Below are 15150 nucleotides of genomic sequence, written 5' to 3'. Positions count from 1 at the left end.
CCTCACCAGGACCCCAAGACAGCTGGGTCCGGGAGGCAGCGAAAGAAGGCTAGAGGTGGCGGGGAGCCAGGGACCTGGGTTCTATTCCTGCGTCTGCCACTCCAGAACCGTGTGATCTCCGGCATCTTGCTTCAGTTTCCTCCCCGAGGTCTTGAGGGATGACCAGGAGACAGATCGCTTGGGTTTGAACGCAGGCTACACCGAAGCACTGCGATGCGGCGTTGGGCGGGTTCCTTAACTCCTGGGCCTCGGTTTTCCCTTTTGCGTGGTATCGTTGTACGGAGTAACCGAGAAAAGCCACGAGCTAACCCCTGGTGGTTGCCAGCAAGCACCGCCGTCTTCCGTCCTCCCCAGGTACAGCCTCTCATCCCCACACCCCGCACCTGGCAAGGGGAGCGGAGGTCCCTGCGCGCCTGCCAGCGCCCCCCACCCGCGCCGCCGGGTCCCGGGCAGCCAGCCGTGACAGCGGCGGTGCATTGTGGGGCTTGTAGTGCCGGACTGGGGCTGGGTGGGTGGGCGCGGCCGCGGCAGTCGCAGCGGGGCCATCTTCGGCGGGCGAGCGGGCTCGGCCTGTGCAGCCCGCACCTGCGCCCCTCGCCCAGCCCGATGGCGCCGCGGCCGCTGGGCCCCTTGGTGCTGGCGCTGGGCGGCGCCGCGGCGGTTCTGGGCTCGGTGCTCTTCATCCTCTGGAAGACCTACTTCGGCCGCGGCCGGGAGCGGCGCTGGGACCGGGGCGAGGCCTGGTGGGGCGCGGAAGCCGCCCGCCTCCCCGAGTGGGACGAGTGGGACGTGAGTGCCGGGCCTAGGTTCGCGAAAGGGCGGGCAAGCTGGGGCTGCGACTCCGCGCATGTGGCCAAGGGGTGTGACCACGGCCCTGCTGGGGCTGGGAGCTCGGGGGGTCGAGGGCTTGGCAGCCGCAGCGGAGGCCCCGCGCGGGTGGCCGGTCAGAGCCCGGGAACCGAGGAACGGGTGGGCGTGTTTGGGTGTGTACAGCGCCGTAGAGCCGCGCCGTCGCTCCACGCCGTGGGGCTCGGGCGTTCCAGCGTGGGCTGGAGTTTGGAGGGCGCGGCTCGGGAGTATCCTGGGCCCCAGCTGGGTCGGCTCGCACCCCTCCAGCGCCTGCGCAGTGCGCACCGCCCCGGGAGATGTCGGGAGAAACCCCGTCCCCTCCCGCCTGCGGCTGGGATTCCGAGTCCGGTGGAGGAAGCAGGGCGCGCGAGTGTGAGGAGTTCGCCAAGGGTTTGGAACTCAGGACTCCAAAGGCAGCGTTCGTCCCACTCATCCAGACCATGCCTGCCTGTCCCAGGACGGGTGGAGGGCGGGCCTGAGCCCTCTGGTGCCTTGGTCTTCCCTCGGGAAAGGTCCACCGGGAGGCCGCCAACCACAGCCTTACCTCCGCTTCCCCGCAGCCCGAGGACGAGGAGGACGAGGAGCCGGCGCTGGAGGAGCTGGAACAGCGCGAGGTGCTGGTGTTGGGGCTGGATGGCGCGGGCAAGAGCACGTTCCTGCGTGTGCTGTCGGGGAAGCCACCGCTGGAAGGCCACATCCCCACCTGGGGCTTCAACTCCGTGCGTCTGCCCACAAAGGACTTTGAGGTGGACCTGCTGGAAAGTGAGCGGACACCCTACCCCATCTCCCCGTCTCCTCTACTGGACCCGTCCTGGATTCTTGCAGGGAAGAGGGCTTCCAAAATGCATGTCTAAGCAGCACATTCCCCTGTACGAATCCTTCCCACCCCTCTCTGGGGCACAGGATTCAGTCCACGCTCTGTGCTCTGACATTTAGGGCCCTTCGTGATCGGGCCTCTCCAGTTGCACGGCCTGCCCCATCACCCCTACCAAAGTCGGTAGGCCTAACACAGAGATACTAACAGCTAAGGGTTCATATGCCAAGCACTTGACAGGCATTGCTTAAGAAAACTCCCCTAAACAATTGCATAAAACTAGAATCAGTCACTACCCTAATTATCTCCAGAGAAAAATGAGTTCCAGCAGTAGTATCATGAATCTAAGGTCACCCACCTTTCAAGTGTTCTTTTTTTTTTTTTTTTTGAAATGGAGTCTCACTGTGACACCCAGGCTGGAGGGCAATGGTGCAATCTCGGCTCACTGCAACTTCTGCCTCCCAGATTCAAGCGATTCTCCAGCCTCAGCCTCCAGAGCAGCTGGGATTACAGGCGCCCGCCACCACGCCCGGCTAATTTTTGTATTTTTAGAGGAGACGGGGTTTCACCATATTAGTCAGGCTAGTCTTGAACTCCTGACCTTAAGTGATCCGCCCCCTTCGACCTCCCAAAGTGCTGGGACTGCAGGTGTGAGCCAACACGCCCGACCTTTCTAGTCTTTTTTTTTTTTTTTTTTTGAGACAGAGTCTCTGTTGCCCAGGCTGGAGTGCAGTGAGCAGTGGCACACCCTCCTCCACCATTGCCTGTCTGGCCCAATCTAGTATCATCTTTCCTCTCAGCACCACAGCCTCCTCTTTGGTCTTCCTGCTTCCCCTTCTGTCCCTAGTGTCAGCTGGAGAAAGCCCATGTCAGGTCATGTCACTCTTGCGTCTCCCCACCCCCTCACTGTGTCTTTGGCCCTATGTGGCCCGTCCCAGCTAGCCTCACAGCCATGTCTTTCTCCTTCTTGCAGTGCCTCAGCACCCCAGCCTTCTTTCTGTTTTACAGACACTTCCAGCTTGCTCTCCCCTCTGTCTGGAATACTTTCCTCTGCCTCTTCCCGTGGCTGGCTCCTTCTCACCATCGCACACTCAGCTCACATGGCACTTCCTTGATGAGACCTACCCAGACCACCCAATCCAGGGCCAACCCCTGTTCCACCTCAGCCACTTTCCCTTTTTTCTGTTTTATTTCCTTCCTTTCTGAAATGTGTTGATGTCACTGCCATGTGCTTCCCAGTTAGGGAGGGAGCTCCTTGGTGCAGGGCCCCTGTCTGCCTTGCTCACCTCTGTATCCCCAGCACCCAGATCAGTGCTTGGCACCTAGCAAGCACTCAGTAAATACTTGTTGAGTGCCTGCTGTGTGCCGGGCATTGTGCTGAGGGCTTTGTGGGGATCCAGAGGTGAGTGTCTCTGACTCTCACAGCTTAGAGTCCACAAGTGTCAGAAGCATAGCCAGAAACACTAGGGTGCGGGGTGACCAATGGGACTAGTGCAGAGGAGCACAGAGGAACAGAAAGGTGACCCAGGCTGGGGGACTGTGTTGGCAACTATGTGTTCGTAGGATGGAGTATGACATTTCCAAGGGAAAAGAAGGGGATGGGGAAACTGAATGGAGAATGGTTGTATATAGGCAGGGCAGGGGGTCCTGAGTTTTCTAGACAATAGGACTCCTGGCTCCTATCACAGCCATCACTGACAGTTTCGAACCTGTCGGAGAAAGCTAAGAATTAACAAGAGGCAAAGCAAGACAGCCCAGGGGAGAGAGCTGAAGAGTCCCATTTACTGAGCACCTATGTGTCAGTCCTGTGAAAGGTACATTGCACATGGTACCTATGGGTTTTACTGCAACCTGTTAGGAAATTTCAGGGAGGAGACTGGCGTTTAAAGCTAGAGACTTGCCCCAGGAGACCCACCTGTCAGAGCTAGAGCTGAATCCCGTCTGAGTAGCTGCGGAAACTGCCATCTTTTCCTTGCCCCTGGCTGGTGGAAGCTCACCAAGCTAGGAGTAGGGTGGGGTGGGAGCTGTGGGCAGTGAGCCAGGGCCCTGGACGCTCTGAGCTGGCCCCTGGCCTCTCCTCAGTTGGTGGCAGCCAGAACCTGCGCTTCTACTGGAAGGAGTTTGTGAACGAGGTGGATGTGCTGGTGTTTGTGGTGGACTCAGCTGACCGACTGCGACTGCCCTGGGCCCGACAGGAGCTGCACAAGCTGCTGGACAAGGACCCTGACCTGCCTGTCGTGGTGGTGGCCAACAAGCAGGTGAGGGCTGTGGGAGGGCAGCTCAGTCCAGGGGATGTCCAATTAGAGATGCTTGGGCAGGGGCAAGGAGCGCTGCCTGGGCCCATGGCCTAGAGAGGTTGGCTGAGATGCTGCCCCTACCTCTTCTACCTATGCCCTGTCCTGATCCCTGCCTCTGTCTTCCTTCCTCTTTGCCTCCCTATCATCTTGCGCCCTGGAGGGATGAGAAAAATAATTATTAAGTGCCTCCTACATGCCAGGCATGGTGTGTTTGTTTGTTTGTTTGTTTGTTTTGAGGCAAAGTCTTATGCTGTTGCCCAGGCTGGAATGCAGTGGTATGATCTCGGCTCACTGCAACCTCCACCTCCCGGGTTCAAGCAATTCTTGTGCCTCAGCCTTCCGAGTAGCTGGGATTACAGACATGTGCCATCACACCCAGCCAAGTTTTGTATTTTTAGTAGAGGCAGAGTTTTGCCATGTTGGCCAGGCTGGTCTTGAACTCCTGACCTCAAGTGATCCGCCCACCTCAGCTTCCCAAAGTGCTGGAATTATAGGCGTGAGCCACTGTGTCGGGCCCCCAGGTATGGTTTTGAATAACATTTCTTCTTATGCTTCTGTTCAGCCTATAAAGTATAGGATGCTATTCCATTTTATAGATGAGAGAAGTTCTGTAATCTTTCCAAGGTTGTACATCTTGAGAGTAATAGAATTGGTCCAGGCGTGGTGGCTGAAACCTCTACCCCCAACACTTTGAGGCCGAGGAAGGTGGATCGTTTTGTTTTCAGGAGTTTGAGACCAGCCTGGGCAACATGGCAAAACTCTGTCTCTACAAAAAAAAATGCAAAAAATTAACTGGGTGTGGTGGTGCCTGCCTATAGTCCCAGCTACTTTGGAGACTGAGGCAGAAAGATCACTTGAACCCGGGAGGTCGAGGCTGCAGTGAGCTATGATCACACTCCAGCCTGGGTGACACAGCAAGACCCTATCTCAAAAAAAAAAAAAAAAAAAAAAAAAAAGAGAATAGTGGAATTGAGAACGTCTAACTCTAAAGCTGTACCTTTTCCACTCTGCTATTCCCTTGCAAATTCTGGCTCTAGATCAGAGAGCTGAAGCTGGTAACTGATGAGAGGTAGAAGAGGTTAAATAATAACAGCTAACATTTATTGTGTGCTTACAGTGTGCCATACATGTGGTAAGCACCTGACAATCATGACCTCACTTCAGCCCTCCAAAAACCCCGTGATGGGCCCTGCTGCTAGCACTAAATACCTGGAGCTGCAGCTGGTATGTGGCAAAGCCAACCTGAACTCAGATATTCTTCAAAGTTCTTCCTCTAAACCAGTATGCTGTACCTCTCATGGGTGCCAGAGAGTCGCCTGGGCCCAGGAACCCTCAGTATCACAGACCTTGGGTCACAATATTACGTGAAACTGCCAGAGTACAGAGTCTGATCATATTTCCTGTGGCCTAAACTCAGGTGCCTCTGAGCGCTGTGGGACCCATTTCCAACTTGATGTGGAGAGAGGCTGTATGTCTTTGACCTCAGATTCCCCAACCTATTAGGAAACATTTGACAATTATTTCTAAATAGGGTGACTGTATGTCCTTTTCTGTCCAAGACAGTCCCCATATATGACTATTAATAGTGCCTGCTCTGAGCCTTACACTGCCCCAGTTTGGACCAGGAATCACATCATGTTCTATTTATAAACTAATTTATAGCAGTTTTGAACTTGTAGGAGACAACATCTAAGGTCCCAGCAGTCTCTGAATTGCTCCAGGAAGAATCATTTCAGTCTTGGGCCAGGGTTGAAATTACAGTGTACCATCACCAGCCATGCTGTGTAGTGGTCTCTTGTTTTCCTCCAGCTAGTTTCTAGAGGTCTTGTCTGGAAGTGACCCTACTGTATCATCTCTCCATGACTGAGTTTAGGAAACTTGGTTATCAAACCAACCTGAGTTGGATCTGGCTCTGCCACTTATCACTGTTACCTTAGCTCAATGATTTCAGCTCCCTGAGCTAATTTTCTCATCAATTAAGTGTGGACTGTGAAAATTAAGCTAGGTATATAAGGGCCTGTCTACAACGCTTGACATATAGAAAGTGCTCTGTTTCTGGCTGGGCGTGGTGGCTCACGCCTGTAATCCCAGCACTTTGGGAGGCTGAGGTGGGTGGATCACCTAAGGCCAGGAGTTCGAGACCAGCCTGGCCAACATGGTGAAACCCTGTCTCTACTAAAAATACAAAAATTAACCAGGCATGATGGCTCACGCCTGTAGTCCCAGCGACTAGGGAGGCTGAAGCAGGAGAATCGCTTCAGGATTCCACCACAGGAGGTAGAGGTTGCAGTGAGCCAAGATCGCACCACTGCAGTCCAGCCTGGGTGACAGAGCAAAACTCCGTCTCAAAACAAAAAAAGAAAGTGCTCTGTTTCTTACCACAGTGACTGTGGTAATGCAATGAAATTACCACAGTGATGATGCAATGAAAAGAGGTTGGTACAAAGGTGAGCCCAGGGTGAGGGAGAGAGTATTGAGGTAGATCAAGGGGTCCAGAGGCTACGTCTGCGAACTTGGGGCCTGATATTCCCAGGGATAGCCTAAGAACAGTGTATTTCATGAATGACAAGGGTGTGAGTGTGTTATGAAATGCTGCCAGCTGTGTTCTGACTTCTCTGTCTCACCCAGGACCTGAGCGAGGCCATGAGTATGGTGGAGCTGCAGCGGGAGCTGGGCCTACAGGCTATCGATAACCAGCGGGAGGTTTTCCTCTTGGCAGCCAGCATTGCCCCTGCAGGACCCAGCTTCGAAGAGCCTGGCACTGTTCACATCTGGAAACTGCTCTTGGAGCTTCTCTCCTAGGCTGGAGCTCTCCTGCTCGCCACCTGCCTGTCAAGACCACAGTTGTACTGCTGCTGCTTCATTGCCAGACTGGGCCTGGGGCAAGAGCCACATGGCAGCATTTCTCTTCTGCCCTCCTTTCCCTCTCAAGAGCAGGGCCTGGGCAAGGCCAAGAACCATGCAGAAGCTTTCCTGGTGAGGTGGCCATGAAGCCGAAGCAGGCAGGTGGGTGAGACAGAGGGTGGGGAGGATAGTGTCTAGCTCATTCCAGGCTGGAATGTGGTTCCAGCTTTCCCTTCTCTTACCTGTACAGTGAGATGCTCAGTGGGCTCAGTCCTCCGCTGCGGGTCCCGGTAGCTGAGGAACCAGTGTAGGTGTCAGAAATGCTCCTAGAGCCTCAAGGTCTCTCCCAGTCTAGACTGTTCCCTCCTGGTGACGTCATGCCTTTCTCACGTGGGCAGCTTCTGAGTGATAACACAGCAAGCCTTTGTTCCCAGTCCTGCATTGTACAGCCCCAGCTCCACCTAAACGACTTGTGGCCTTGTGCAATCTCTGCCTCTCTGGCCTCAGGGCCATTATTTTTAAAGGGAGGTGGTTTCCCAATTCGGAGATGCCTTTCCCAGCCATGGGAGTATGAAGTGCTAGGATGAACCTGGCAATCCTAGCAAGGAGCTTTCTGAAGACCTCCCTGCTTTTCCCTGAGCCCAGGCCTGGCCTGCCAGCCTCTTTTGACTACAGAATAACATATTCACCCACCAAACAGAAAAAGTGAAGGCTGGGTTTTTTCCCCTCGAATCTGGAGACAAGCTGCTGCTCTTGTACTAACTGTGCCAATGCCCATGTTTACATAAGTCAGGGGAAGGAAGGAGCCTGTGTCCCTGGGACGACAGTCAGCTGGAGCCAGGTGTTGACCTCAGAACTGCAGTTTATTAATTAATTTATAAGAGGAACAGGCCAGAGTTCTAGGCTCTGTTTCTAGGTGCTGTTATCAAAACCCCAGATGATAGTGATAGAAAATGTGGAACTTAGGAAAATAGCTGGAATCATGAATGACAATGAGATAACATACAGATGTCAATGGAGACAACGCTGTAGGTTCCTCCTCCCACCAGGCTTTGAGGCTGTCTTCGATGTCATAGTACTTTACATGGATTCACGTGAACTGAAACTCCACCACTTGGCCCAGGATGTTGAAAGGGTGCAAATTCTTTCTGGGTAGATAAGAAATGGCTCTGGGAGAGGATTTCCCTTATGTGAATCTAGGTAAAAAGATGGAAAAAAATTGTATTACGTGATCCTAAGGACAGGAATAGCAGACCAGCCAACAGGCTGGCCTTGGGTACATCACTCAGCCTTTCCAGGCCCAATTTTTCCCCAGTGAAAGGCGAGTTGGACTGTTTCTGGAGTTCTCATCAGTGCACACTCCATGGTTCTCCAGTGCTTGGCGATCAGCCCAGTGTAAGGACTGGCTCTGTACTGACATTTATTGTTAGTATAGGCAAAGAGGAGCCTGTTGTCTGTTAGGGACCACTAAATCAACAACCACAAAGGGATTTTTTTTTTTTTTAAGAGGAGCTGTGCACCTCAATTTGCTGTCTAGTTGAGAATAGAGATTGTTATTCTCTTGCCTTCATTTCATTTGACATTTACCCAGCATGCCTCAGTTCCACACTGTGACCAGTGCAAGAAGAGGAACTGTGATAAAAACAGTTCAACAGGCCGCAAGGAGGGTGGGAAATTCTGAAGTCCAGAAGCGAGTGTGATCTTTGGAATAGTGGCTGCTGTGCCCTTGAGCGCCATGTAAAGAATCACTGTTCTTTAAAGTGCTGGTTCACTTTCTGCAGTAAGAAGTGGTTTATGTGCTCCTATGTAAAATTTTAAGGAAGGACTTGGGTTTTAGAGTAGCCTTTGAAACTTTGCTGGCAGCTTTTCATTTTGTCATTGGAAGGGTAAGAGACTTTTCTCCTTTGTTCTATGAACTCCTTGTTCTTCAGTGCTTGAAGGTGTTAACAAAAAAAACCTTAGACAACTTTAACAGAGTTTAAAAACTATGTTCTGGTTTTGAGCAGAATAAAGATTCATGAACTGGGTAGTACTTTGCACCAAAAGCAGTTCAGAATGCTCAGCCCCACCGTGTGTGTAGGCTACATTTATGGCCAGAAAAACGAAAATAACTCAGATTGCCTGATTGGCTGCAGTCTGGTATTTGTCTTATTTGAACATGTTTTAGCAGCCTTCAGCTGATGATTGACTGAAGGTTTGGCTGCTGTGATTGGCTAAAATTCAGCTACAGGTTACAAGAACACACTTTTAGGTTAGGTGATGAGTTGTTTACACTTTAAGTTATAATTCACTGTGTACAGAGGCAGCTTTAGGCCAGACTTAATTCAGCTTCACAATGTCCCCCATTTTGCTCAGTCCCTTAATTTTGAGAGAATGACCAAAATCCCAGGCACTGACACTACCTTGTCACTATTTGACCTCATTATGGAACTCACAGTTTACAACGTTAAATCAGTTAGAGGATTCTTTATGTCTTCATGTTTTTGTTCCTCTAACCGTAATGAGACCGTTGGAGGTACAAAGGATGACTGCACTGGTGTATTTACGACTACAACACATCAGTGAGGACCTTAGGATGGCTATCAGGGCCATAATACCAAGAAACTGGAATGCATTCCTAAATATGAGTCTCCACAAACCAAACTGATCGGAATCAAACAACTCAAGGTCACAGTCGCAACGATAAAAAATAGTTCAACAGCATTCAAGCGCTGTGGCTCATAGCCTGTTCAGGGTATAACAGCAATTAAAGACATAGTTCACTATGAAGTAACTTAATTTTAAAGTTTTTGATTTTTTAGTTAGCTTGGTAACAAAAGTCATGGTGACTGGGATACCCACTAAAGGAAAGATAAAGATTAGAAAACCTTAAAACGGCTGAGCTTGCTATCTACTATTCAGGATGCCTGCAAACCGACCACTAGCTGTTCCTGCAAGCACATCATGTGTTCCTTTTCCCTGAGAAACGTCCTTGATGTGTTTGGTGGCAGTATCTACAGAAGCGGCAGCCACCACCGCCTTTTTAAGCTTTCCATAGTAGTAGAATCGGGAAAGATAAGCACAGCGTTCGGTTTTGTTCAGCACCACACACAAGCTTCTAGCTGGGCAAAGGAAGTCTAAAGCTGCATGAAGTTCCATTTAGTGTTTTTGTTGAACACAGATGGCCTCATCCATTCATCCATCTGTGGCTTCTCCCCGTGTGAATCTCCATGCTACAAAATGTTTTTCAATTTAGCATTAACTTTAATTTCCATACAGTTGGCACCCCACTGCCATGGAAAGTGAGTCCCAGGAACCCCACTGGAACATCTGCTCGGTGGAAACTTACTCATCATCTGTCTCGAGGCCGGTATTCATTTTAGTCTTTGACCTCTGATTATGGGGACTTTCAGGGAAAGCTGTTTGCAAGGCGAGTGTGAGTCAGGCGAAAGAGCAAGATCTGAAGTCAGGACAGAGTAAGCAAATTATCCACAGACCTAATATGTACCCTCTGAAGCTGGAAAGTGGGGGCCACCTGGTAGCATTTGAGCAGGGGTCACTTATGTTCCACCATAAGTCTGCACAGCTCCTAAACAAGCTCCAATGGGGAACTTGTTTGTATGTGGTCCCTTTATAGCATGCTGTAAGGGTGCATAACCACAGCCAGGGCAAAGGGACCCTACTGGATTTAACCCAGTGACATTATATAAGCAATCGCTTGGAGCCACATAGGTAGTTCCCAGGTCCTGAATATGTGACGCCTGAAAGCATAGGTGTAGGCAGTATTCCTTGCATAGGCATTAGCTGGACAGGTTTTCCATATTGGCACTTATTAGTTATTAATTGAAAAGGTCAGGGTACCACTTACAGTGAGCGTAGGGAAGCAAGTAGTGGTATTTAGAATATCAAGGTTAGCTGCCGGGTGCGATGGCTCACGCCTGTAATCCCAGCACTTTGGGAGGCTGAGGCAGGCGGATCATGAGGTCAGGAGATTGAGACCATCCTGGTTAACATTGTGAAACCCCGTCTCTACTAAAAAATACAAAAAATTAGCCGGGCATGGCAGCACACACCTGTAATCCCAGCTACTCGGGAGGCTGAGGCAGGAGAATCTCTTAAACCCGGGAGGCGGAGGTTGCAGTGAGCCGAGATCGCACCACTGTACTACTCTTTCTCAAAAAAAAAAAAAAAAAGGTTAGCATTCCACTCTTCCTTTGGGGTTTGGGGTTTGGGGTTTCGGGGTAACTCATTGGGAACATGGAGAGATACTGGCATTAATGGAATCGTTTCCTGATTTTGGCATTAACTCAGACCCAACAGTTACTCCAGTTTCTTGCTAGAGCATTAGCTTTTGCTAAAGCCAGCCCCAGATTATGGTCCCATGGATTTTCCCATAAAGAAAGGGAAAGGATTTGGGGGCAGAAAATAGGAAATAGAGGGAAAAAGATAAGATTTTTGTGATTGCAGTGAAGTCTTCATCCACAATCTAGAGAAAGCTGTTCGTGTCTAGGATGCCATCTGCTTCTGGGGAAAAACTTCCCTGGGTAGCTTTACCTTCAAGTCTCCAACAGATGTGTAGTTCCAGGAGTCTGGAGAGGTCCTTTTGAGCTGTGAGATGTGGACCCACGGTTCGAAGCCCTGAAGTTTTGCCATACTGTGGGTAATAGAAGAACTTGGTATCGTCTCTATGAGGTTTAAGGGCACTTTTTCTCTGATATCATCTCCAGAAGACCCAGTCTCAGGTTACAGATTGTGAAGGGTGTGATGGTCCTCTGTGGGTCACAGAAAGTTTATTTTGTCAAAATACAGTGTGACATAATGCGTTATAGCTTTGTCGTATTTAGTCATATGAGCATTTAGGAGAGGAGGAACTATGTGAAGTTCTGTTAGGAGCACAGGCTTTCTAGTAACTATTTCATGGGGGTCAATCTGTGTCTGTCGTGGATCTGATCCGCGGACCAAAGGCAATGGTTGACTTTCTTCTTCAGAGATCAGAAAAATAAAAATGAAATTCAAAGCTAATGGTAGTACCTTTGGCCAAGATAATCCAATCAATTCAGTTAATTTTGCCAGTTTTAGTTTTAAAATATTGTGTGTCCTTTTGGCCTTTCCAGAAGACTGAGGGTAAAAGGGACGATGGTAGTGTCACTGTGTTTCTAACACTTTATTTAGCTGCTTCATAGTTTGTCCAATAAAATAAGTTCCTCTGTCACTGGAGATTTTTCCAGAGATGCCCCATAAAGGAAACATATTTTCTTATAACTCCTTAGCTGCTGTCATGTCACAGCACCAGCTCTCCTACACAGGAAGGCTTCTGTCCAACCAGAACACATGCCAGCTATTACGAGAACATACTGATACTTAATCGAGGGCGGCAGTTGAATGAGGGCCGTCTGTAAACGTTCCAGTGGTCCATCAGGTGGCAGTGGAAATACACCGCTTGGAGTTTTTATTATCTTCCCAGGATTATGGGTTTGACCAACCAAATATTGGTTATAACCCATTTTAGCATTTTAGAGGAGTCACACTATCAATATTTTTTATAATTTGGATCATTTTGCTCATTTCATGAGGAATTGTGAGGTGCAGAGGGTTTTTTCGTTTTGAGACAGGATCTCACTCTGTCACCTAGGCTGGAATGCAGTGGTGCAATCGTGGTTCACTACGACCTCCACCTCTAGGGATCAACAGTCCTCCCACCTCAGTCTCCTGAGTAGCTGGGACTACCAGTGTGCGCCACCATCCCCAGCTAAATTTTGTAATTTTTGTAGAGAGGGTTTTACCCTCTTGCCCAGGCTGGTCTTGAACTCCTGGGCTCAAGCCGTCTGTCCAGCTCAGCTTCCCAAAGTGCTGGGATTATAGGGATGAGCCACCATGCCTGGCTGAGTGCAAAGCTTTTAACAGTGGAAGTTTCAAGGGCTCAGGAAGGACCAGGGGGCCATCTAGGCTCTCCGTGAGTTCACACGTAACATTATGTTTATGTCTGTCAGACAATTTTGGCTTTCCAGATCAGGTGCATGGCACTGTTAGATGGGTCTTCAAAAAGGTCATCAGTCTAGTGGCATTCATTCCAATTGCACATCCTAACTGTTTCAGCACTATCTGATTTAGCATGAAAATCTGCCAGGGCAGTCCCTTGATATTCAGGTTCAGCTTTCCATGTATGGGCTTCAATCTTGCAAGAATTTGTTATTTATTTTTCTCCTTTACTCAAGATAGCTTGGAACTTAGAGCAATTTGTGATGGCAACAGGATAGTAGCAAGTTCATCCACTTGAGTCTGTTTTTAATGGGGGCTCCACTAGAATTGAGAACCCCTCTTTGTTGCCATAACATGCCAAAATTGTGGACTACTCCAAAGGCATATCTGCTCTGTATATAAGCATTTACTGATTTCCCTTGAGCTATATGACAAGCTCAAGTGAGAGAAGAACTGCGAAGAGTCTGCTTTTTATTAACTCATTTTGGGTTGTAATGACATATCTTGCCAAAGAGTAATTTCAAATGATGTTAGTCTACTTGCTGAAAAATGCTGGGTTTGACTGGAATTTAATAGACTTTCCACAGCACGTGGAACTTGCAAAAAAAAAAGTTCATTCCCTAAAACCAGGTCAGATGAACCCTTTACCAATCTGGTGGTTGCTGCCACTGCCTTTAAGCAATTAGGACATGCCTTAGCTATGGGGTCTGATTGCAGGCCATAATACGTGATGGGCCTGTGCTTTCCCAACTATGTTCTTTTTCATATATTTATTTATTTTTTGAGATGGAGTTTTGCTCTTCTTGCCCAGGCTGGAGTGCAATGGTGCAATCTCGGCTAGCTGCAATCTCCGCCTCCCAGGTTCAAGCGATTCACCTGCATAAGCCTCCCAAGTAGCTGGGATTACAGGCGTGTGCCACCACACCTGGCTAATTTTTTGTATTTAGTAGCGACCGGGTTTCACCATGTTGGTTAGGCTGGTCTCGAACTCCTGACCTCAGGTGATTGTCCGCCTCAGCCTCCCAAAGTGCTGGGCCAACTATGTTCTTGAGTAAGAACTCCTAATGCCTGATTGTTGTGTTTATGAACAAACAAGATGAAGGGTTCAGTGTAATTTGGAAATCCTAGAGCAACGATATCTGTCGCTTTCCATCCTGGTTTATATTTCTTAATTACACTGCGAAGTTCTGAATGAAGTCCTTTTTAAATAGAGCAGTTAATGTCATTTCTGTCTCTGCAGGTTTCACAACTAGTGTTTCTAAATGAGCTCTATAATCTGAAACTGGTTCATCTTTTGCCCACAAGATTATGTGATTGGCCAATCAATTTTTTTGTGGAAAGGTCTTAGGGATTGAATTTAAAAGATTTTCGGCAATTCTTCTAGTTCCTTTTGGCCCTCCTCTTGGGTTTTGGAGTGGACTTTAATATCCTCAGGCTGTTTTCCATTCTACTCCTGCCGTCAATGTCAATCTTCGAGCTTCAGCAGGTCCCAGTATCATGTGAATAAACTGGTAAAGATTAGAGGCCTGGATCATAAGCTCCTATGAGGATTCTCAGTTTCCCAGTACGTTTTTGAGTATTTTCTCTTGGATTAGTTAAGTCTTTATGATGGCTCTAAGCTCAGCTTTAGACAATGGAGTAAAAGTGGTTACAGCAGGCAGGGCCGGTTGACTAGAGAGTCTCACTTTGCAAGGCATTTATCCAACTTCCCCTCTTTCATTAGCCTCAAGGAGAAAAGGGGACTTTGCAGAAGGGTTACTATACTCAGAGCATCAAGGTAAAGAAGAGACAGAGAAGGAGCAGTCGGGGTTAGTGTGCTGCATGAGACTTCCATTTGCGTTTTGTAAAGAATCTTTTAGGCAATTTTAGATTTGTATAGTCTTTTGGGTGCCTCTGCAGAGACCAATTTAAAATGCATCCCATTGTTTCTGTGCAGTTTTTGATCCGTTCTTTTCTAATGTGTCCCACAAATAAACAGTTTTATTTAAAGTTTCCTCATTGTGGCCATTTTAATTCTAAGTTGTTTCTAGTAAGGTTAGCCTGTTTTTCTAAAAACAAGGTCTGGGTCCATAATCTTGGGGATTTTTTTTTTTTTTTTTTTTTTGAGACAGAACCTTACTCTGTCACCACCCAGGCCGGAGTGCTGTGGTGCAATCTCAGCTCACTGCACCCTCCGCCTCCCAGGTTCAAGCAATTCTCCTGCCTCAGCCTCCTGAGTAGCTGCGCTCACAGGTGTGCACTACCACGCCAAGCTAATTTTTGTATTTTTAGCAGGGAGGGGTTTGGCCACATTGGCCAGGCAGGTGAGGTGATCTCCCGCCTCAGCCTCCCAAAGTGTTGGGATTACAGGTGTGAGCCACCACGCCCGGACTTGTTTTGTTTTTTGAG

General features: G+C 49.1%; 1 protein-coding gene across 1 annotated transcript; it reads left to right on the top strand.

The window, feature by feature from the left end:
- The first annotated feature begins 514 nt into the window (after positions 1–514).
- ARL10 (ARF like GTPase 10) lies at positions 515–14756 on the top strand. The gene is made up of 4 exons (XM_008015366.3): positions 515–789; positions 1410–1611; positions 3746–3921; positions 6589–14756. Exons 1-4 carry the CDS (start codon positions 607–609, stop codon positions 6760–6762), a joined length of 735 nt encoding a protein of 244 aa, XP_008013557.1. The 5' UTR covers positions 515–606; the 3' UTR covers positions 6763–14756.
- Positions 14757–15150: the final 394 nt, after the last annotated feature.

This window comes from Chlorocebus sabaeus, chromosome 23 (assembly GCF_047675955.1).
Source record: "Chlorocebus sabaeus isolate Y175 chromosome 23, mChlSab1.0.hap1, whole genome shotgun sequence".
NCBI lineage: Eukaryota > Metazoa > Chordata > Mammalia > Primates > Cercopithecidae > Chlorocebus > Chlorocebus sabaeus.
Note: the sequence above shows the minus strand (reverse complement) of the source record. Positions and strands in the feature narration are given on the sequence as shown.